The following is a 23,890-nucleotide window of genomic DNA, read 5'->3' on the forward strand; positions in this document are numbered from 1 at the left end:
AGCAGCACCGTGGAAAAAAGTACCTGAGTAGGAGACGGTCATTGAAGATCGATTGCAGGCGATGAAGAACTCAGCAGAGGAATTAAAGCCGTGACAAGGACAAAGTTGAATCAAGATAGTGAGCGAAGTCCAGCTGCGTGTGTAGCGGATGAATGCAAAACCGGAGTCTCTACCTGGAGTTGTGGAGAGAGAGAAAAAAAAAGGGGATAGACACAACATAGGACAAAGGACACGACAAACAAGGAGGGAGGGGGAGGTAAAAAGAACTTGGCCCATGGGGACCAGGTGAGCAATCTGTATTGCGGAGATTGCGGGGTTCATGGACACGGTGTTGGGTGTCCATCAGAGACAGCGGAGCCGGGCGTACCCGTCAGGATGATATGTGGTGAATTCACTTGTAATGGTTAGATGATCTGGACGATCTGGATGCGAGCTGCCAATCCGGTTGGACGTGAGTAGGCAAAAGTGGGGCGCTGCTGCTTGGAGAATGGTCTGGAGGCTCAGGGACTATACCCCATTGCTGTAGCAGGCGTATCCCTTGGTCAATCGTAGTTATTTGGGTCGTCGATCCTTGGTAGGTGATGCAAAGTTTGGCTGGATACTTCCATTTATATATGATTTTGTGATTCCTGAGGGCTTTAGTCACAGAGTTAAGGTTACGTCGTTGCTGTAGCGTATATTGGGAATAATCAGGGAGTACCTGGAGAGTAGCGGCGTGTTCAGGCAGGCGGTCCTTGCGTCGGAAAGTCTCAAGAATCTTTTCCTTTGCCTGAAAAAAGTGTATCCTAAGCAAAACATCCCGGGGAACTTCTTGTGGGAGGAAGGAGGGCTTGGGGATGCGATGGATCCTGTCAATTGTCAAGTCCGCATTAGTAAGCTCAGGTACCGATTTCTGGAAAAGATCTCTCACATAGGTAGGCAATTGGTTAGGGAGAACAGATTCCGGAATACCGCGAATCTTCAAGTTATTTCGCCGTGAACGGTCTTCAAGGTCCGCTAGTTTGGCTTGGATGTGGCGAATGTCAGTTTGTTGAGCTGTGTGGGAGTCTACAAGGGTATTATAAGACGCTGTAAATTCTCCCATTTTCTCCTCAATGGTATGTACTCTATCTCCCATCCCATGCAATTCTCTTTGGCAGTATGCTATGGAGGCAGAGATATTGGCTTGCAGGGAAGCATGGAACATAGACATCATGTCTTTTAAGGCTGTGTCCGTAATAGGTTTGCCTGTGGTCACCAGGGATGCAAAGGGATCAGGTGAGGGGGTATAGGCCTCAGCGTGGGTAGTGTGGCTGGCAGCAGCACTCACCTCCATGTCCGGGTGTTCCAGGGTCGGCAGAGCTTCCTCCCACCTCGGTCGGGACTTAGCCGGGCTTTGTGTGGAGGGTGTAGAGGGCGAGGAGTCCGAGGAGCGAGATGGCCGCATTGGATTCGGCTGGGTGGAGAGCCCTGGAGCCGTAGGAGGAGCCGCGTCATCGGTGCGCGCCGCCGCAAGAGGGCGGACGCGCTGAGGCAGAGGAGAGGTGCCGGCGCCATTTTGTTGAAGACCGGCGGTGGCCGGCTTGAAAAACTCCGATAATTTGCGCACGACAGGCTGCTCCAGCTTCCTCCTTGCCATGATCGGTGGATGCAGCGGGACTTCGGACGCCCGAAAATGGTGCAGATGGGCTGCGATCGTCTCTGTGGTAGGCTGTGGAGATTGAATAGACCGGGTACACGCCGGAGCTCAAGGTCTAAGCGGCCATCTTAGCCAGCGGTCGCCACGCCCCCTCACCAGCAGCTTTTGCAAATCATGTATTATCTGTGCTAAATGCAACCCTGGAAGGACGGAGAGAGTACCCATAAAACATCTAGCAAAGGCTCAGTATCCATTCCAGAGAATACAGATTGACCACATTCAGATGCCAAAGAGTGGCCGATACGAGTACGCTTTAGTAATCATAGATATGTACTCTTCCTGGCCGGAAGCTTTCCCTGTCACCAATATGACGGCGAAGACCACAGCTAAAAAGCTCCTAGCAGAAGTGGTGTGCAGATATGGCGTCCCAGAGGTTATAGAGTGATCAAGGGCCGGCTTTCACGGCCTCAGTAACCAAAGAGATATGGACAGCTTTAGGGGTTACTCTAGCCTTCCACACCCCATACCACCCTCAAAGCAGTGGGAAGGTAGAGAGATTAAATGGTACAATAAAGTCTAGGATGTTAAAAATGTCCCAGGAAACAGGGATGAGCTGGCCAGACAGTCTACCTATTGCTTTGTTTAGTGTCAGGTACACTCCCTCAGGAAACCATGGTCTATCACCCTATGAGATACTCTTTGGCTTGGCCCCTAGACTAGGGTGTTACTTTCCACAACAGTTACAACTTCAATCTGATGTATTGACTGATTATGTAACTGCTTTATCTCCTGAATTAACCTGTATCCATGCGAAAGTATTTTCTTCCATTCCAGATCCTGAACTAGATACAGGAACACACAAGCCCTTTCCCGGTGACTGGGTGTTGATAAAGAGATTCATACGAAAAACCCCTCTTGAACCCAGATATGATGGACCCTTCCAAGTTCTCCTGATAACTGCCACATCAGTGAAAGTGGCTGGGAAGAACACCTGGATACACGCCTCCCACTGCAAGAGAGTCCCCGTACCTGAGGACGTGGACGAGGACAGATCATGATCTTGTATATCCTTTTTCTGTTGGGTACAACCAGAGCAGGACATGCAGCCATTACTGAGAAAAATGGAGAAGTCACTTTCTGGTATAACTCCTCTGATACCCATGTAGACACATTTGACTTTCATGCATGTAAGGTGCTCCCATGTCCCGAATGTAGTAGCAGATGGGAATGGCATGAGAAAGGACATGGAGAAGGGTATATCTGTGTCACCAAGGGGTCATGGGGAAAAAACTGTGACTACTGGGGAGCAGCAGCTTGGAACACAGGGACTCCCTGGGGATATCAACCTCAACCAGCCTATGATAGCAAGGATAGCCTAGGAGAGCCCTTGTTGACCCGTCTCACCCTCCACAAGCCAAGGCCTAGTATGACACTTGTTCTAAACATACGGAACCCGAGTCCCTCGGATCGGGGTGAGTACGTGTTGGGATGGTGGTTTGGAGGAGGTTACAAGGGTCATAGAGGGTCTTTCCGATTAGAAGATATGTATGACAACAATGAATGGCTCCCATCGAATCCTTTAAAACCTCATGTACAGACTTTGGGAGACATGATTGCAATAGCAGATCCCACCTTTGAAGATACAATGGCAGCCGAGACAGGTTTTTCGGAGATCAACTTTTGGCTAGAGTGGATGAGATATAGTGCTAATAAGCACAATAGGACCAACTGCTACGTCTGTGGCAGTGCCAGACCGCATTTAGGTACAGTCCCGCTGAACATACCTGAAAAAGCTGAAGAGTGTTTTCTAAGCCTCTTCACCAACACATCCACTGATTACTTAGCTTGTGAGAAATGGAAGGTGGAATATCCTATCAATACCAGGGCCCCAAGATCTAAAGAAACTATTACAATCTACTCTGGGAATTATACCTGTCATGCCAATTATGCAGGGAAAGGTAGGAACTTAGGTAATTTTCCAAAAGGTTACTGTGCCTCTTACAGTCGTATTCCAGCTAATATGGTACAAAACCAAAGCCAATCCCTAGGAGATGTGTAATGGGTGTGTGGAGACATGCACATAAGAACCAGGTTAGAGGGGGAATGGAGAGGAGAGTGTGCCTTGGCGAAGGCCATCATGCCTCTGCACATTCTGACAGAAAGTATTTATGACACACACACCAACCCGACTCCGGGTAAGAGGATGAAACTGGAAGTTCTCCCTGGAAGCTTTGATCCTCATGTGTACATAGATGCCATCGGAGTTCCAAGGGGGGTCCCCGATGAATACAAGGCCCGGGACCAGGTTAAGGCCGGTTTTGAATCTTTAATCCCCATAATAACGGTTAATAGGAATGTGGACTGGATAAACTATATATATTATAACCAACAAAGGTTTGTTAACTACACCAAGGATGCATTCCAGGGGATAGCTGAACAACTAGAAGCCACTTCCCAAATGACCTTCCAAAATCGGATGACTCTGGATATGATGTTAGCAGAGAAAGGGGGAGTCTGTACCATGATAGATAAGACCAGTACCTGTTGTACCTTTATCCCAGACAACACCGGTCCAAATGGTAAGGTCACATTAGCACTTAAGAAATTAGAGAACCTATCAGTTGAACTAAAGAAAAATTCAGGGGTCACAGACCCATGGGATCAATATTTTAATTGGATGAGTGGGTGGCAGAAAGTTCTGGCACAGATAGGAATGACTGTGTTGATCATCCTAATTCTCCTTGCTTTAGTGGTCTGTTGTGTACTCCCATGTTTGAGGAAGTTTATGGAAAAGGCAATAGACCAAACCACCCCCACATTCGTAAATCAGGATATGGGATGTGATGAAGACTATGAAGAACCATGTACCCCATTACAGACACTTCCCACCCCACACTATGATCCATAGGGCCATAGGGAGAGCATCTGACTTCCCACGTGCAAAGACCGTGGCAAGGGAGTTGATTAATTAGTAATCACCTGTCTAACGTGCGGCATCAAAAGATTTCCCAGGCACATGAGGACAGATGAGCTAGGATCAATAGGGACAGACTCAAATAGACATTTCAAGGGGGGAAACTGTAATGGATGTAATCCTGAAATTGATGGTTAAAGTGAAATGCCTATCTCAGTTTGTGATGCATACTCTATTTGTATATATATATTTGTAAATATATGTTACCGCTGCATTTTTATTCCTTACTCAAAAATGCTTGTTAGATCACCCCTCCTTTCGGAGAAGCAAGATGGTGACTCCAGAGAGAGACTCCACTCAAAAGAGAAGGCTGTCATATCCTGGAAGAAAATCTTAGATAAATAGATACTCCAATTGCTAGCTTATACATATTATATATGACTATTTCCTGTAATGGATTTTCCTCAGTCTTTATAAGGACAAAAGAGGAACAATTAAAATTAGAATTGACTTTTTGACTGAACTGTGTGTCAGCGTGGTTGATTCATTTTTGCGCGCAAATGACATTAGGAAGGAGCAGATATATATTTGAGGACTGCTCTGGTCCAAATCCAAATCACTGCTATGGGGCCGTTTGTGTTGGGGACTACATGTCCCATGATCCTTTGCCCCTGCTTTCCTCCCTGGATTGACTCCTCTCCTCCTGTCAACGAGGAAGCAGGGAAGGGAGCAGGATGGGCAGCTGCCTGTGTGAGGCATACTCAGAATTCAGTAAGGAGAGGAAGGGGGGAAATTCCCCGCAACTGCTGACAGACTCCTGTGTCCCTCTCTGAGCCTAGCATCATGTCCTCCAAAGGCGGCAAAGTCTCAAACTTGTTAAATGCTTTCAAACTACACACGGAGAAAACAAGTTTATGCAAAAAAAGCAGCAAATAATTAACACTTACATGAACCAAAGCTCAAACTCAAACAACTAATTTTATGACACAGGGTTTACAGAGAAACATCCCACCAATCGGTATAGGATGGGGGGTTGTCCTGTCCACAAGCAACCTTTGTGGGGATGGCCCTGCCAGTTGTGCCGGGGAGTGAGTTGGGATTGCCCTCCATCAAATCTCAGAGAAAGAACAGGCATGTCAAGAATCCTCTGAGAGGTGAGGATAACTTCTTCAGAGCTCTCACCCAACACATCATGAGTCAATCTCTTGGGTGGGCAGATAACACCTCACGCTTTCTGTTCCCCAGGTTCAGGCAGTGTAGGCTCACTAGCCTCTTCTTCCTGTAAAAATATTTCTCCTCCTGCAGATCAGCTGCTTCTTCTTCCACAACAGGTCCTTCTTCCTACACTATAGAAAATTGAGAGTCTTCGGGGGCCTCCTTCTGACATGGAAGGTAAGGAATCACATCTGGGGACAACAGGGGCAAACAGCCATTTTACCAGATCTGTGTTGGTCCCTATGATCAAAGAACTTCCTATTAACCCTGGTAATTAAGGGCACAAAATGGCCAGTGTTTCAAAGTTATGAGGCTGTCCAACCCTCAATGAATCACATAACTTTATTTGCAGGTAACTGTCACAAGGGGAATCCTCAGTTCGAATACCCTGGATCTCTATGTCTTTCACCTACCGCAGGAGTATGTAGGACACAAACTTTTCCTGAAAAGTCTCTAGTCAGCAAAGTAACTTGAGCACTTGAGTCAAAAAGGGCTCTTGTGTAGATTTCTTCAACTAAGACAGGTACTACAGGCAAGGGGCTTACCAACTTGGCAGGAAGTTTGGTAGAAGCATTTGAAGTAACAGGTGTGGCTGACTGGACTCGCACCTCTCTCCTCTTCAGTGCTCAAAATGCTGTTTCTGGTGACGTTATGGAGGTTGGTGCACATTTCTCACTGAAACATGCAGGTCTTTCCCTTACAGTATCAGGAAAGGTTCTTCTTGAAGGCCCAGGCCTTCTCTCCACGCTTTTGTCACATCTTGACTGGGGGCTACCTGAAGTAGCTGAGATGGCTTGAAACCTGGCAGGCGACCTTATGCGACACTCTCCAGTTCTTTTCTGTGGTCTCTACCAGCCTTCTACCCTTTTCAACGGACTTGGGCATTCTCGCTTCCAAACACCCGGAAACAGTGAAGCTGGGCTTAGCCCATTTTAAATTCCTAATTACATCCAAAGCTGGGGCCCACAGACTTTTAAACACTCTCTGCCTCTTTACTATGTCGGCCATTTACCACCAGAGATGTATAGTAACTAAGTAGAACTACTTCACTATCGTACTTAAGTACCGAAAGGCGGTATCTGTACTTTCCTAGAGTAAAATTTTTTTCTCCTACTTCCACTTTTACTTCACTACATTTTTCAATGATTTCAATACTTCTACTCCAATATTTTTTTTTTTTTTCTGCTGCATAGTTACTCGTTACTATTATAAAAATTACCACTGCCAGAACAGTAGATGGCAGGTTTCATGAAGCTCAAAACATGTATTATCAGCGCATATGAAAATAAATGCTACTGTATGTATAAATAAAAGCTGCATTTGAAATAATAAAAAACAATATGATGTTCAAACTTTTGACTTCTTTCTTTAATAACTACATAAACACAGTACTTGTACTTTTACTTTCAGTACTTGAGTAGCATTTTTTTTTTCAAAACTATTGGTACTTTTGCTTTCAGTACTTGAGTAGCAAATTTAAAAAAAAAAAAAACTACTTGTAATACTTAAGTACAAAAAATGTTGAATACTTTAGTACTTCTACTCAAGTGTCTTTTTGATTGAGCACTTCCACTTCTACTCAAGTCACTTTTTGATAGAGCACTTGTACTTTTACTCAAGTATGGGTTTCGAGTACTTTATACAACTCTGTTTACCACTCTTCAACAGCTTGAATAGCTTGATCAATGGAGGTGTCAAAATCATCCCTCCCTGAGAGTGTGGGTACTTTCCCTGAGAAGAACTGTAGCTTGTGATAACTGTAATCAGTTGGCATTACTGGATTCTTAAGGAGCCCTTCGACTAGTTTCTCAAACTCGGCTATTAAAGGAAAAGAGAAACTTTCAGAGGATGTGAAGTCCTCTGGATTAGAGTTTGATCCGGATGAAGTAGCAAAACATTGACATCCACGGTCAGGAACTCCTTTCTTATTCGTCGGGACAGGTACGATTGGAGCTAGGATCTGTCTTCACATCCAAAATGTGTATTCTTTGACCTATATCTAAGGCAACCAGTGCTTAATGGCCAAATTCTCAGTCCAGTCACTGCCAGGAATATCACTACAAACAGCTCCACACCACTGAATTGTGATAGCAGGGTCCATCTTGGTGTTTGAGGGGTACTGTCTTCAGGAGTTGATTGCAGAGTAAAGGTAACCCGGACGAGCCGCCACGTGTAGAGCTACCCTTGGAGGAGCCGCTTGAGTATATTTGGTTGTATACTCTGCCTCTCAACCCCAAAAACAGTCTCCGCCCCTCTGGCACACCTGCCAATAATGTTTGTGCAAACACCACAGTGAAAGGGCACAAATTATAGTAAACACAGAAAATATCTTTACTGTGAAATGTCTTAAGCATGGAACAATCATTAACAGTATAACAGAACAGTAGACAAATATATCTCAAGTAAATCAGCTGTGTGGTAATGAAGACTGAAGGACTGAAGGTTAAGAGCAATAAAACTCGATAATACTGTCTGACTGTGCTTTCAGGGCACTCCTTTAAGGTGAATAACCCCAAAAGCAGAGAGACACCTTAACAATCACAGATCATGAAATGGCAAACATTTTAACAGATCACCAACTTTACTTAAATTAGGCTCTATGAGTCTAGACAGGAGGAGGGCAGAGGAATGACCCTTTCTTATGTCAGACCTCACCTTCTGTCTCCTGACACCACGGGCCTAAAGAACCACAGACAATGTACCCAATTTGGTTCAATAATGTAACTTCCACGTCAGATCACACCGCTCATTCACTATATACCCGCAGCCCTTGGTGTATGTGTGTGCCCGGCAGAGGATGAGTGCAGCACAGTGTTCTACTTACAAAATAAGCAACATTGTCTGCATGCAGTGTCTTTGTATTTCTGTAAGTTGGGCAAATGCCCGCTCACCAATTCTGTGACCCAGGACCAAAGGAGATGTTCTGGCAGGAAGGCTCTTCATGTAGTCCGACTGGTTACCTAACAACCAGAATGTTTCATCTGCAGATGTGCCGGGAGCTGCACCTGGGATCCTCCTCTCAGGCAGGATGTCCCTGACCGGCTGTGGATCTGCGGGAGGAACGGCACACCGACATGGAAAGCCAACATCTCTCCTGGGTCCGGTCTTCTCCCTTGCCTCGTTGTGTAGGGATGTAACGATATTACCGCTATCGCTGTATCGCGGTGTTTTACATGGCCCGAAATCGTCGTGGGTGCGCGGTCTGGCTGCCGTCTGTCTCGTCGGCTCCTGTCTGCTGTCACTCACTCACCTCTATGCTTCTATGCTGCAGTGCTGCTTGCTTACTGGCCGAGCCGAGGCGAGCGGCTGCCAGTTGGTTGGAGTAGTGTGGGTGGGCGGGTTGTGGGGCGGAGGCGGAGCCAGCGCACGAGAGCGGCGGACTCGGCGGAGCAGAGCCAGCTTCCACCGCAGGCACCACGGCAAGACAGTGACACTGGACCGCCGGTGAGTAATGTGTATAAGGAATTAAATGAAAAAAAAAAAACACTGACGCCACTCATGTACTTTACTACTGGATTGGATTTACACAGAAAGAGAGGATAGTTCTCAGAGTGAGCACATTGAGAAGACAGTGCTAAGAGAAGAGGTATCATAGTAGGTGCTAGTGGGGACAAGTGGGCCCAAAATGTGGTGTCTTCTTAGAGAGAAGGTAGTGAGTGACTGAGTGAGTGATGTATATATTTCAAAGTGATTTTTATGTGGCTTTGCTTTCACATTTGCAAACTTATTTCTTCAATACAGTATTAGAGATTTGTTCTAATAGTCCTGCGCTCAGGCTGAGCTTTTCCACAATATCGCAATAAATATCGCACCGTGAGGTCAATATCGAAATTGTATCGTACCGTGAGATTTTGATATCGTTACATCCCTATCATTGTGTCCGCACCAGCTCCCAGGCAGCTTCTTGGTGTCCTTCTCTTCTTTCTTCTGAGGGCAGATGATCTGTGTAGTTTTTGTCCCCAGGAACTGATATGAGGCCATTTGTATTGGTAACTACAGTCAGGTCCATAAATATTGGGACATCGACACAATTCTAATCTTTTTGGCTCTATACACCACCACAACTGCAGACTTTCAGCTTTAATTTGAGGGTATTTACACCGAAATCAAGTAAACAGTGTAGGAATTACAACAGTTTGTATATGTGCCTCTCACTTTTTAAGGGACCAAAAGTAATGGGACAGATTAACAATCATAAATCAATTTTCACTTTTTAATACTTGGTTGCAAATCCTTTGCAGTCAATTACAGCCTGAAGTCTGGAATGCATAGACATCACCAGACGCTGGATTTCATCCCTGGTGATGCTCTGCCAGGCCTCTACTTCAACTGTTTTCAGTTCCTGCTTGTTCTTGGGGCATTTTCCCTTCTGTTTTGTCTTCAGCAAGTGAAATGCATGCTCAATCGGATTCAGGTCAGGTGATTGACTTGGCCATTGCAGAACATTCCACTTCTTTCCCTTAAAAAACTCTTTAGTTGCTTTCACAGTATGCTTCGGGTCATTGTCCATCTGCACTGTGAAGCGCCGTCCAATAAGTTCTGAAGCATTTGGCTGAATATGAGCAGATAATATTGCCTGAAACACTTCAGAATTCATCCTGTGGCTTTTGTCAGCAGTCACATCATCAATAAATACGAGAGAACCAGTTCCATTGGCAGCCATACATGCCCACGCCATGACACTACCACCACCATGCTTCACTGATGAAATGGTATGCTTTGGATCATGAGCAGTTCCTTTCCTTCTCCATACTCTTCTCTTCCTATCACTCTGTTACAAGTTGATCTTGGTCTCATCTGTCCAATGGATGTTGTTCCAGAACTGTGAAGGCTTTTTTAGAGGTTGTTTGGCAAACTCAAATCTGGTCTTCCTGTTTTTGAGGCTCACCAATGGTTTACATCATGTGGTGAACCCTCTGTATTAACTTTGGTGAAGTCTTCTCTTGATTGTTGACTTTGACACACATACATCTACCTCCTGGAGAGTGTTCTTGATCTGGCCAACTGTTGTGAAGTGTGTTTTCTTCTCCAGGGAAATATTCTTCGGTAATCCACCACAGTTGTTTCCCGTGGTCTTCTGGGTCTTTTGGTGTTGCTGAGCTCACCGGTGCGTTCTTTCTTTTTAAGGATGTTCCAAACAGTTGATTTGACCACACCTAATGTTTTTGCTATCTCTCTGATGAGTTTGTTTTGTTTTTGTCAGCCTAATGATGGCTTGCTTCACTGATAGTGACAGCTCTTTGGAGCTCATGTTGAGAGTTGACAGCAACAGATTCCAAATGCAAATAGGACACTTGAAGTTAACTCTGGACCTTTTATCTGCTCCTTGTAAATGGGATAATGAGGGAATAACACACACCTGGCCATGGAACAGCTGAGCAGCCAATTGTCCCATTACTTTTGGTACCTTAAAAAGTGGGAGGCAAATATACAAACTGTTGTAATTCTTACACCTTTCACCTGATTTGGATGTAAATACTCTCAAATTAAAGTTGAAAGTCTGCAGTTAAAGCACACCATGTTTGTTTCATTTCAAATCCATTGTGGTGGTGTATAGAGCCAAAAAGATAAGAGTTGTGTCGATGTCCCAATATTTATGGACCTGACTGTATATGTTCCACAGTCCTTTGCCCCCTGCTGTGCTCCCTGGATTGGCTCCTCTCCTCCTGCCAATGAGGGAGCAGGGGGGTGTTGTTTTAGTTAAATTGCCATTATGCCTCCCAGAGTCATTTTACAAGTAATCGCTGTGCACAGCGAATATTGCCTTAACTGGCCTTGAGGAAAGACCTGTAATTGTGGAAACCTTCCATTAAATGGAGACTGCATGCTACCTTTAGCCTGATCATCCCTATTAGTGGTGTCGGTCTGGATCTATGGCAGTGCAAGGAGAACTCCCAGCCAGCCGGGGCCCCCAGTATTCACTGCGGAGATATGTGATGTGGAATTCTTATCATTTTAATATCTGCCGTTTTACCAGGATTCAGATATAGTAAAGTCCCATTCACTGGAACAGTAGCATGATCACTATCAAATATGGTTTTTATGAACTATATCATATAGGATTCACTCTAACAGGTTTATGATGAGAGTGCATGCTTGTGAATTAGCGTGGCCGAGTCCATGAGAATCCATGTGGCAGCCATGTTGCTTTGTTTCGCTTTTACTTGGCAGTTAAGAGTCTCATGCACACGGCTGTGTTTCTCCATAAACAATGCACTCCCCTTTTCTACTGTACTTTTTAAAGTATACATGTCAGTGATTGGTTGTGTTGACGCCACCTCCCCTGTAACCCCCTTTTGTTCTCGGACTATAAATAAACCTGGGCTCTGCTCTAAAGGCAGAAAATCTTCAGTTGGCATCGAATTGACACAGCGTGTGCCTGTTTCTTTCTTTTCGCTAAGTACTTGGATAACCTTATACAAAAGAGCTGCACATTGTACTTTTCAGTACAATGGATTAATGGCGCTTGGCGTGTAATAAAATCCATAAGTGCGCTTCTCAGCGCAGCAAAGTTTTCAGTGCACTGAGCGAATTTCTATGCTCCAAACTCCATTAATTTCCACAACAGTAATGGCAGGCCAGGAAGTTCTAACCGAATGTTTCTAAACTTCACAGCGGGAAAAAAACAGTGCAACAAAGGCCGGCCGTGTGTGGTAAGACACTTCACTTCAGTTTTTGAAAATTTGTTGCTTTAGACCAAAGCTTACTTTCTTTGTCCGCTGTGGAAGTTAGAAACACAGCTTAGCAAAGGACCTTTTCATTTGCAGCTTTTGCTCTTTTGCATAACGATGGGGTGTTTTGTATTAATTTTTGTGGCTTGGGGTTAAGGTCTATTTGGGGAAGAAACCTGTATATCAGTCCTCTACAAGGTTCCCAGTTAATACAACCTGGGATTGTGATATTTGTGTTACATATTTCCTTTTAGCATCTCTGTTGTAATATTAGTTTCGTTCGATAGGATAGCAATAAATTATCAGTCAGTGTTGGTTTTGGCAGCAGATATCGCGTTTTAGTATAACAATTGGTTTGTGTATGTGCTGGAATTGTTTTTTGGCGGCAACTCGTTTATTAGAGAAACTGGTGGTTGTTTTAGATGCTGAAGTTTGAGTTGAGCATAGACATCCCGGTTTTGTACTGAGTTTCTGTTTTAAGTGGCAGATTGTGTTGCGCAGTTGAAAATCAGCATTCCATGAGGATAGCTATTGTCTACACTATATTTTGAATACGGTTGATTGTAAATCCTGTTTTTCCTGTTCTTTTTGTTTTATACCAAGAACAAGTTGGTGCATTCTTTTGGAAGTTACGTTTGATGTCTGGAGATGAGAGGAGTTCATTATTGAATTTAGGACTAGGCTCCAGGCAACAAAGATGTTAGACGTAGCACAATTGTGGCTTTATGATCTATTATGGTTATTCAGCAAGGCATGCATGGGGGGGTTTCAGTCTGGAAGAACCCCATTATGTATACTTGGCCTGATGAGATAGCCGGGACCAGCGATCTGTGAGGGAAGTGGAGGAAGCTTTCTGGGCTAACCTTACGGAGACGAGCCAGATCCGCTGACACTGAACCTGTCACTGTGTCTCCTGATTCACGGCCTGTTATTGACTCTGTCTCTGCACTTTAATCTCATTTTCTTCAGCTTACGGTACAGACCTGGATACTGTTAACACTCTCCCACCTCACACTGTCTCTATCTCTCAACAGCCTGTCAAAACACCTGAACCCTCTTCTTCTAACTCTGTGGCAAACTATGAGTTCTTTTAACAGGTCTGCTATGGATGTGGAAAGTCAGGGCACATCAGGCATATTTGTCCTACCAACCCGGGTGGTCTGCGGGGTAAGGGGCAATTTATTCTGGAGGATCTGGAAACTTCAAAGGTAGGTATGGTCAGAAACAACTATGACTCATCATAGGGTGTTGGTAAACTGGTGTCAGCCCACATCCTAGAGGAATTAAAATATCCCCTCCCTTGCCTCATTAACACAGATGCAGCCAAAACTGTTCGAAGATCTCAAGACCCTAGAGGCAAGATTCCCCTTCCAGGGGAGACAACTCCCACCGAAGGTCTCACGGCCAGACAGTGTCTTTACGTACGAATGACTGAACCTCTCTATTGCAGGCTAGGCCAGTTCTGCAAGGAGAAGGTTGTTCTTTTTTAGGTCAATCCATTTCTCAGGGTACCCAACATCTAACCACTCAGAGAAAACAGACATTGAAGGACCTCCAGAGACCTCGTAAACCTTAAACGATGCACTATAATTAAACCCTGTGTCTCTCCTTCCTGTTAAGGAGGAAGAGAAGGTGGGAGAAGGTTGTGCGGAAAATAATCATTTTCAAAACTTTACTAATCTCTCTTTCTCTCTCTGATCAAGTTCCAACATTAGTAGGACATGAGGAACAACACAATTGCCTTTCTTTGATGGAGTGGGAATCAGCAGCTATCAGTCCGGTGAAGGAGACCCTTATTCCAGAAGCTAACCTTTTTGTCAATGGTTCCAGGTACTACACCCCAGATGGTAAGCGACACACGGGTTATGCGGTGACTACAACTGGTGAAATTGTGGAGAAGGTTTCTTTAGGTTCCCAAAAGTCCACACAGGAAGCTGAGTTGTGGGCACTAACAAAAGGCATTGAGGTGCATAGAGATCAGAGGATCAATTTCTATACAGATTCAAGATACACTTTTTGGGGTGGCACATGGTTGTGGTCCTATCTGGAAGGCAAGGGGGTTCTTGACTAGTTTGGGGAAGCCGGTGAAACATGCAGGGTTAATGGACAGACTGTTCATTGCCTTTTGCTTGCCGCACAAGGTAGCCATTCTGAAGGTAAAAGCTCATACTACTGAGACGACTATGGAAGCCAATGGAAATGCCTTGGCAGATAGAGCTGCTAAGGAAGGTGCTCTGAGCCCTGTGGCAGAGACCCTGATACTAGCCATCCCCTCTGTTGTGTCACTAGATGAATTTAGGAAACTGCAGTCCAAAGCGGAAATGCAGGAAAAGAGGAGATGGACAGCCTTAGGGGCTACACAGGGTCCAGAAAACATCTGGGGACTTGATGGTAAATGGTGTTTACCCAGGCGTGCACAGCGGTGAGGTGGAGGTTTTCTGTGATTTGGATGCACTACAGTGGATGATCTAGTTATCTTTATCCTTGGTTCCTTACCTTGCCATATTGGACTCTATGCATGAACTCGCTCTCACCAACATCAGAGACTTCAACAAATATTTTTGTTTTATAGTATTTATTGGATTTGTATATTTTTAGGATATACCAACGCTGCTAGTGCATTATTTGGGGTGGTGATGTGCATGTATATAATCACCCTTTGAAAACCCCTACCTGTCATAACATCAGTTATAGTTTTAATGTTAGTTCTGGCTCCTTTTCTTTGCTGCCCAATCCAATTGGGGTATCGGGACAATTAGGTAGTCCACAGATGTGCTTTAAATTTAGTTTTGGCACCGGAACTAGATTTGTAGAATCTACAACCTGTGGGACAGGTATAGCAGTCAATCTCACCAATGAAACTCCAGGTCTTTTTAATGACACCAATAGACCGGAGTATATCTGCTGGAAGGACGGTTGTAATGTACAGACTAAGAGAGCAATCCCTCAGTCTATTATGCTACTGTTTAGTGCCCATCACCGACAGAAAGATTCTTCATGTACGGTGCTGACAGGTCCCAATTACTTTTTGTGTGGTTCTGCGGCTTATAAGGTGATGCCCCCTAATGCGAAAGGTTTGTGTGCTTTAGTGAAGCTCGTACCCACATCATACATTGCCGCTGATCGTGAGGATCTGCTATTAAGGAAGGCAAGGGTGCAAGACAGTACTCGCAGAGAACTGTTTTCGTCTCAAGATCGGGCATGGGCATGGTTCCCAGCTTGGACTGGGTGGGGGATCGAGCTGATGAAACGGTTGAATAATTTCTGGTCCATTGTGGATGAGATGTTCAGTGAAACCATTAAAGCTGTAGGGAAATTACGCAAGAGTAGAGACAAATGAAGTTGGTAAAAGTAGAAGAATCAGCGCATCTTGTGTATAAGCAGCATGCAATAAATAGAATAAAAACCTTACTATGTTAGACAAGAATAATGGATTGCAGTGCTAAATGACAAACAAATGAACAGGCAATCACTCACCCTTCTAAATATTAAAAAAGGTCCAAAAAATTCATAAAAGTTCCATAGGTATAGCTGTAACACGACTGTCCAAAGGATTCACTGATAAATAACTCTGGTGTAACTTAGAAACAAGGGAGAAAAAGGACCAACATAGTGTGATATTGCAATGGATGGGTATATCAGAAGTGGGGGGGGGGGAGAAGGGGGTTATACCAGTGATGTTAAGTGAAAACTGATGTAGTGCTCTCTTCCTTCTTCCCCCCATGCAATACAAACTCACCAGACCAATATGTTATGCAGGCATCTCAAGAAAGCATTATGCAAAAAACTCTGTCATCACACGTTCATAGCCTCCACAGTCCAGCTCTCCCACTCAGCAATAGGAGAAACACCAGTAATTAAAGTTGAATCCTTATTTATTAAAAAGTAGCACATTAAAATAACATAAAAGCATGGTTACTCACTCATGTTACGCCGTTGCATAGACAAAAAACAACGGCGCAACCAGGCTTGACAACCACACCCAACGTCTTTCCGACCACAGTTGATGATCAAAGGGCATAAGGTTTATACTACCCAGCCATACTTATATATAGTGCAATCATGTGAATGTCATAAATTACATACTGGATGGCACCATTTTGGAGTAGGTATGACGCGTCACTTCCGGTCCGGCACAATTTTATTGAAGTCCTAAGGATATACTAGGCGCATCATATCCGGTTCTGCGCCATATTCTTCAAGACTACTTCCGAGATATTAGGCAGAAATATAGCTAGTCCGGAACAAACAGCGATTCACCACTTCAAAAGGACAAACATCCGCTAATCTCGCTATACCAAACAATTTACATAAATATACATATGTATATCCAAATAAAGTAACTTTGATCAAAGCATCTATAATTAATCCAAGTTCAAAACGGATATACAGTCAGGTCCATAAATATTGGGACATCTACACAATTCTAATCTTTTTGGCTCTATACACTACCACAATGGATTTTAAATGAAACAAACAAGATGTGCTTTAACTGCAGACTTTTAGCTTTAATTTGAGGGTATTTACATCCAAATCAGGTGAAAGGTGTAGTAATTACAACAGTATGTATATGTGCCTCCCACTTTTTAAGGGACCAAATGTAATGGGACAATTGGCTGCTCAGCTGTTTCATGGCCAGGTATGTGTTATTCCCTCATTATCCCATTTACAAGGAGCAGATAAAAGGTCAATAGTTCATTCCAAGTGCGCTATTTGCATTTGGAATCTGTTGCTGTCAACTCTCAATAGGAGATCCAAAGAGCTGTCACTATCAGTGAAGCAAGCCATCATTAGGCTGAAAAAACAAATCAAACCCATCAGAGAGATAGCAAAAACATTAGGTGTGGCCAAATCAACTGTTTGGAACACCCTTAAAAAGAAAGAACACACCGGTGAGCTCAGCAACACCAAAAGACCCGGAAGACCACGGAAAACAACTGTGGTGGATGACCGAAGAATTCTTTCCCTGGTGAAGAAAACACCCTTCACAACAGTTGGCCAGATAAAGAACACTCTCCAGGAGGTAGGTGTATGTGTATCAAAGTCAACAATTAAGAGAAGACTTCACCAGAGTGAATACAGAGGGTTCACCACAAGATGTAAACCATTGGTGAGCCTCAAAAACAGGAAGGCCAGATTAAAGTTTGCCAAACAACATCTAAAAAAGCCTTCACAGTTCTGGAACAACATCCTATGGACAGATGACACCATGATCAACTTGTACCAGAGTGATGGGAAGAGAAAAGAGTATGGAGAAGGAAAGGAACTGCTCATGATTCAAAACATACCACCTTATCAGTGAAGAATGGTGGTGGTAGTGTCATGGCATGGGCATGTATGGCTGCTAATGGAACTGGTTCTCTTGTATTTATTGATGATGTGATTGCTGACAAAAGCAGCAGGATGAATTCGGAAGTGTTTCGGGCAATATTATCTGCTCATATTCAGCCAAATGCCTCAGAACTAATTGGATGGCATGTCACAGTGCAGAGGGACAATAACCCGAAGCATACTGCGAAAGCAACCAAAGAGTTTAAGGGAAAGAAGTGGAATGTTATGCAATGGCCAAGTCAATCACCTGACCTGAATCCGATTGAGCATGCATTTCACTTGCTGAAGACAAAACTGAAAGGAAAATGCCCCAAGAACAAGCAGGAACTGAAGACAGTTGCAGTAGAGGCCTGGCAGAGCATCACCAGGGATGAAACCCAGTGTCTGGTAATGTCTATGCGTTCCAGACTTTAGGTTGTAATTGACTGCAAAGGATTTGCAACCAAGTATTAAAAAGTGAAAGTTTGATTTATGATTGTTAATCTGTCACATTACCACCTCCATACAGAGCAGTTAGACCCCCTTCCTGCCCAGACCAATTTTCAGCTTTCAGCAGTCTCACATTTTGAATGACAATTGCTCAGTCATGCTACACTGTAACCAAACCAAATGTTTATCTTTTTTTTCCACACAAATAGAGCTTTCTTTTGGTGGTATTTGATCACAACTAGGTTTTTTTTCGTGATATAAGCAAAAAAAGAGCAAACATTTTGAAAAAAAAAACACTTTTTTTAGTTTCTATTATAAAATGTTGCAAAAAATGAATTTTTCTTCATACATTTGGGCCAAAATTTATACTGCTACATATCTCTGGTAAAATTAACCCAAATTAGTGTATATTATTTAGTATGTGTGAAAGTTATTGAGTCTAGAAGCTATGGTACCAATTACTGAAAATTGATCACACCAGATGTACTGAAGGCCTATCTCCATTCTTGAGGCCCTGAATTGGCAGGACAGTACAAATATCCCCCAAATGACTTCTTTTTTGTAAAGTAGACAGTCCAAGGTATTTAGTAAGAGGCATGGTGAGTTTTTTTAAGTTATAATTTATTCCCACAATTCTTGGGAAAGTGAAGACAAATTTTTTTTTCTTTTTTTCCCACAAAGTTGTCAATTTATAAGCTATTTCTAACACATAGCATGTACACAGCAAAAATGACACCCCAAAATACATTCTGCTACTCCTTCTGAGTATGGTGATACCACATGTGTGAGACTTTTACACAGCCTGGCCACAAAAAGAGACTCCACATCCAAGTAGCACCTTCAGGCGTTCTAGGAGCATAAATACACATAAAACTTTCTTACTACCTAACACACTTTTGAAGGCCCTAGAGCACCAATACAATGGAAAAGTCCACAAAATGACCCAATTTTGGAAAGCAAACACTCCAACGTATATTCTATGAGGCATTATGGGTCGTTTGAACATGTCATTTTTTTCACAAGTTTTTGGAAAATGTGGGAAAAAAATGAAAACTTTTTTTTTTTTTTAACACAAAGTTGTCAATTTAAAGGATATTCCTAACACATAGCATGCACACAGCAAAAATGACACCCCAAAATACATTCTGCCACTCCGAGTAGTAGAATAATTCTCCTGCGCTCGAGTATAACATAGGCCGGAGGGAAGGGAGATACTTCAAACGAACTTGAGTGGACAAGCTTGTGGTGTTGCTGCCCCTTCAGGATCAAGGGTATCCGAAACCAACTAGGAGACAACAAAAAAGAAAAAGGGCGCACCGACATAGTGCATTACCACTAAAAATGTATTAAAACTGTTAAAAATTATATAGTATACTCACAAAGCAGGTGTGCATAACCACACATCAACATAATACACATATAGTCTCCAAGGTGACAGCCGCAACTCTTTTTTGGCTCTCAGGAAGGGGGTTCGCCCCTGAAACGCGTCAGCCCAGACACAGCAGCCCCATGTGGCACACTGTATACCATTCAGCACAATGCGGTTCCTTGGCTACCTTGGAGACTATATGTGTATTATGTTGATGTGTGGTTATACACACATTCTGCCACTCCTCCTGAGTATGGCAATACCCCATGTGTGAGACTTTTTCACAGCCCAACCATATAGAGGGGCCCAACATCCAAGGAGCACCATCATGCATCCTAGCCACTTGCCTAGGCCTATTTTTGACATTTGGTGTTTACAAGCTAAAATCAGTTGTTTTTGCTAGAAAACTACTTAGAACCCCCAAACATTATATATTTGTTTTTTAGCAGAGACCCTAGAGAATAAAATGGAGATTATTGCAATATTTTTTTATCACACCATATTTTTTATTTTGGAAAAAATTCACTTTTTTGAATAAAAAAATAAGAAACCAGTAAAGTTAGGCCAATTTTTTCCATTATGTGAAAGATAATGTTACGCCGAGTAAATAGATACCCAACATGTCATGCTTCAAAATTGTGCATGCTCACGGAATGGCGACAAACTTTGGTACTTAAAAATCCCCATAGGCGACACTTGAAAAATTTCTATAGGTTGCCATCTTAGAGTTACAGAGGAGGTCTAGGGCTCAAATTATTGCTCTTGCTCTAATGATCGCGGCAATACCTCACATGTGTGGTTTGTACACCGTTTACATATGTGGGCGGGGTTTCCGTATGCGTTCGCTTCTGCGCGTGAGCTCATGGGGACAGGGCGCTTTAATTTTTTTTTTACTATTCATTTTATTATTTTTTATTTTTACACCGTTTAAAAAAAAAAATGATCATTTTTATTTCTATTACAAGGAATGTAAACATTCCTTGTAATAGAAGGAATGCACCCTCCCCCAGCTGCCAGGGGAGGGACGGCTCCAGGAAGAAGGGGGGCTGTAACTCAGGAAAGGTTAGAAAGGTTGTGGTAGTTGGGGACTCAATTATCAAGAGGACAGAGAGGGCAATCTGTAAAAAAGATCTCGTGAACCGAACAGTTTGTTGTTTACCGGGCGCCCGCGTTCAGCATATCGCAGATCTGGCAGACAGATTGATGTGGGGGGCTGGGGATGACCCAGCGGTCATGGTGCATGTGGGCACTAATGACAAAGTTAAAGGTAGGTGGAGGATCCTTAAGAACGATTTTAGGGACTTAGGTAATAGATTGAGGAAAAGGACCTCCAAGGTGGTTTTCTATGAAATACTGCCTGTACCTCGAGCCACACAGGAGAGGCAGAAGGAGATTAGGGAAGTTAACAAGTGGCTGAGGAATTGGTGTAGGAAGGAGGGGTTTGGGTTCCTGGAGAACTGGGCTGACTTCTCAGTCGGCTACCGGCTCTTTAGTAAGGATGGGCTGCACCTTAATGGGGACGGTACAGCTCTTTTGGGGAGAAAGATGGCCACCAAGTTGGAGGGGCTTTTAAACTAGGAGACGGGGGGAGGGCTCAGAAGTAGAATCAGTCAGGAGGGAGCAGAGGACTGAAGGCAGTTGTAGGGTCAGCAGCGACAGTAGGTCCACAACGCCAATCGGTAGGTCTGTGCGGGAAAACCTCAGACCAAACAGGAATAAACATAACCACCAATTGCGCTCAACTTCCGTAAAACTAAGAGGGGTATATGCTAATGCCAGGAGCCTAGCTAATAAAATGGATGAGTTGGAAATGTTAGTACATGAGGAGGACATAGACCTTGTGGGAATAACAGAGACTTGGTTCGACCCCTCACATGACTGGCTGGCCAATATCCAAGGGTATTCGGTGTACCGGAAGGACAGGGTAGGAAAAAGAGGGGGAGGGGTATGTCTCTATGTCAAGAACAATATAAAGGTGATAGAAAGGAGTGACATTACGGATGGGATGAGCATGGAGTTAGAATCTGTGTGGGTTGAACTCCATAGGGAAGGAGAAAAGGGGAAAGTAATTGTGGGGGTTTGCTATAGGCCACCTAACCAAGGGGAGGAGGTAGAGCTGGAATCCTTAGCACTAATGAGTAAAGTGGCAAAATTGGGATCAGTCATCATATTGGACTTCAATTATCCCGACATTGACTGGGAAGAGGGGACTGCACACTCACAGAAGGCCCGCCTATTCACAGAAACCTTACTGGATAATTACATGTCACAGTTGGTGGATTCTCCGACTAGAGAACATGCAGTCCTGGATCTATTGATCACTAATGACCCAGACATAATCTCGGAGGTAGTAGTTCAGGACAACCTGGGCTCTAGCGATCACAGGATGATCACATTTAGTATAAATAACAATATAACAAGGCAAGTGGGGAACATAAGAACCCTAAACTTCAGACGGGCAAACTTTCCAAAATTGTACTCATTGATGGAAAGGGTAAACTGGGACCAAACCCTGGGATCCCTGACCACAGAGGAAAAATGGGAATGCTTTAGGAACATATTAGGCAAAGGCATCTTGCAGTGCATTCCTATGGGAAATAAATTTAGAAGAGACAAAGCCAAACCTGGCTGGCTAAACCGTAGCGTTAAAAAACTTATTAGGGGAAAAAAATTGGCCTTCAAGAAATATAAATCAGAGGGCACTGTATTGGCTTTCGAGCAATACAAGGAGGCAAATAAGAAAAGTAAACACGAAATCAAAATGGCTAAAATCAACTTTGAGAGACAAATAGCGGAGGATAGTAAAAAAAACCCAAAGAAATTCTTTAAATATATCAACAGCAAAAAAACTAGGGCAGAGCATATTGCACACATAATTAGCGATGATGGGGGGATGGTTACAGAGGACACTGAAAAAGCAACCGTGCTGAATGCTTTTTTCTCGTCAGTCTTTACACAGGAAAAGGAGGGGTACACTGACCATGACTGTATGGTTAGTAGTAATACACAGGACTTGCCACTATGGCTAACAGAGGGTGAAATCAGGGAAAGGCTGGATAAACTTAACACAAACAAATCACCAGGCCCGGATGGCGTACATCCGAGAGTACTCAAGGAACTCAGTAAGGTTATATCCAGACCACTGTTCCTGATCTTTGCTGACAGTATTAGGACAGGAGATGTACCAGGGGATTGGAAGAAAGCTAACGTGATTCCGATATTCAAAAAGGGCCAGAGGCATATCCCGGGAAATTATAGGCCTGTCAGTTTGACATCAATAGTATGTAAACTTCTGGAGGGGATGATAAGGGACTATATCGTAGAGTTTGCTAAAGACAACAACATCATCAGCAGTAATCAGCACGGGTTTACAAATGGGCGTTCTTGTCAAACCAATCTCTTAACATTCTACGAGGAGGTAAGCTGTGAGCTAGATAGGGGCAGACCAGTAGATGTGGTGTACTTGGATTTCGCTAGGGCGTTTGATACAGTTCCCCACAAGCGCTTAATTTATAAAATAAGGTCTGCAGGTATCGACAGCAGAGTTTGCTCTTGGATACGGAATTGGCTTAAAGGGCGTGTCCAAAGGGTGGTAATAAACAGCGCATACTCAGACTGGTCTGAGGTTGTAAGCGGGGTGCCCCAGGGCTCAGTCCTGGGACCAACCTTGTTCAATTTATTCATAAACAGCATTGAGGACGGGATCAGTAGTGCGTTATCAGTTTTTGCAGATGACACAAAATTGGCCAGGGCAATAACTGCACAGCATGAAACAGATATCCTACAGAATGACCTGGACAAAATTACAGAGTGGGCAACGACATGGCAAATGAGGTTTAACGTGGAGAAGTGTAAGGTTTTGCACTTGGGGACTAAAAACATAAAAACACAATACACGTTAGGAGGGGAACCCTTGGGGGAATCAAAAATGGAGAAGGATCTGGGAGTCTTGGTTGATGATAGATTAGGCAACAGCATGCAATGTCAAGCGGCAGCTGCCAAAGCCAGCAGAATATTAGCATGCATAAAGAAAGGGATGTATTCCAGAGATAAGACTATAATCCTTCCACTTTATAAAACTCTGGTCCGACCGCATCTGGAGTATTCTGTCCAGTTCTGGTCGCCAGTCCTCAGGAGGGATGTGTTGGAGCTGGAGAGAGTCCAGAGAAGGGCAACTAAACTAATTAGGGGATTGGAGGACCTTGACTATGAAGAGCGTCTACAATCGCTCGATTTATTCTCCCTGGAGAAGAGACGTCTGAGGGGGGACATGATAGCAATTTATAAATATCTTAATGGGGATCCCAGCTTAGAAAAAAAGCTGTTCATTCGAAGGGATTGCA

The 23,890-nt window shown here is 43.7% G+C and overlaps 2 protein-coding genes and 1 pseudogene across 3 annotated transcripts in view; 2 read left to right on the forward strand and 1 right to left on the reverse strand.

Annotated features, from left to right (window-relative positions):
- SLC6A17 (solute carrier family 6 member 17) overlaps positions 1 to 23,890 on the reverse strand; it is a 1,289,761-nt gene that overhangs the window by 730,198 nt on the left and 535,673 nt on the right. The gene's annotated exons all lie outside the window — the stretch shown is intronic.
- On the forward strand, positions 1,655 to 2,667 carry LOC309546668 (annotated as a pseudogene). Its single transcript has 3 exons — positions 1,655 to 1,731; positions 1,826 to 2,158; positions 2,453 to 2,667. The product of its transcript is annotated as an uncharacterized misc_RNA (transcript).
- Positions 2,673 to 3,677, forward strand: LOC309546967 (uncharacterized protein; the record flags this gene model as incomplete). The annotated part of the gene is made up of 1 exon (XM_082246731.1): positions 2,673 to 3,677. One exon carries the CDS (start codon positions 2,673 to 2,675, stop codon positions 3,675 to 3,677), a length of 1,005 nt encoding a protein of 334 aa, XP_082102857.1.

Source organism: Pelophylax lessonae (genome assembly GCF_965119305.1).
Source record: "Pelophylax lessonae genome assembly, chromosome: 2".
NCBI classification, from domain to species: Eukaryota; Metazoa; Chordata; class Amphibia; order Anura; family Ranidae; genus Pelophylax; species Pelophylax lessonae.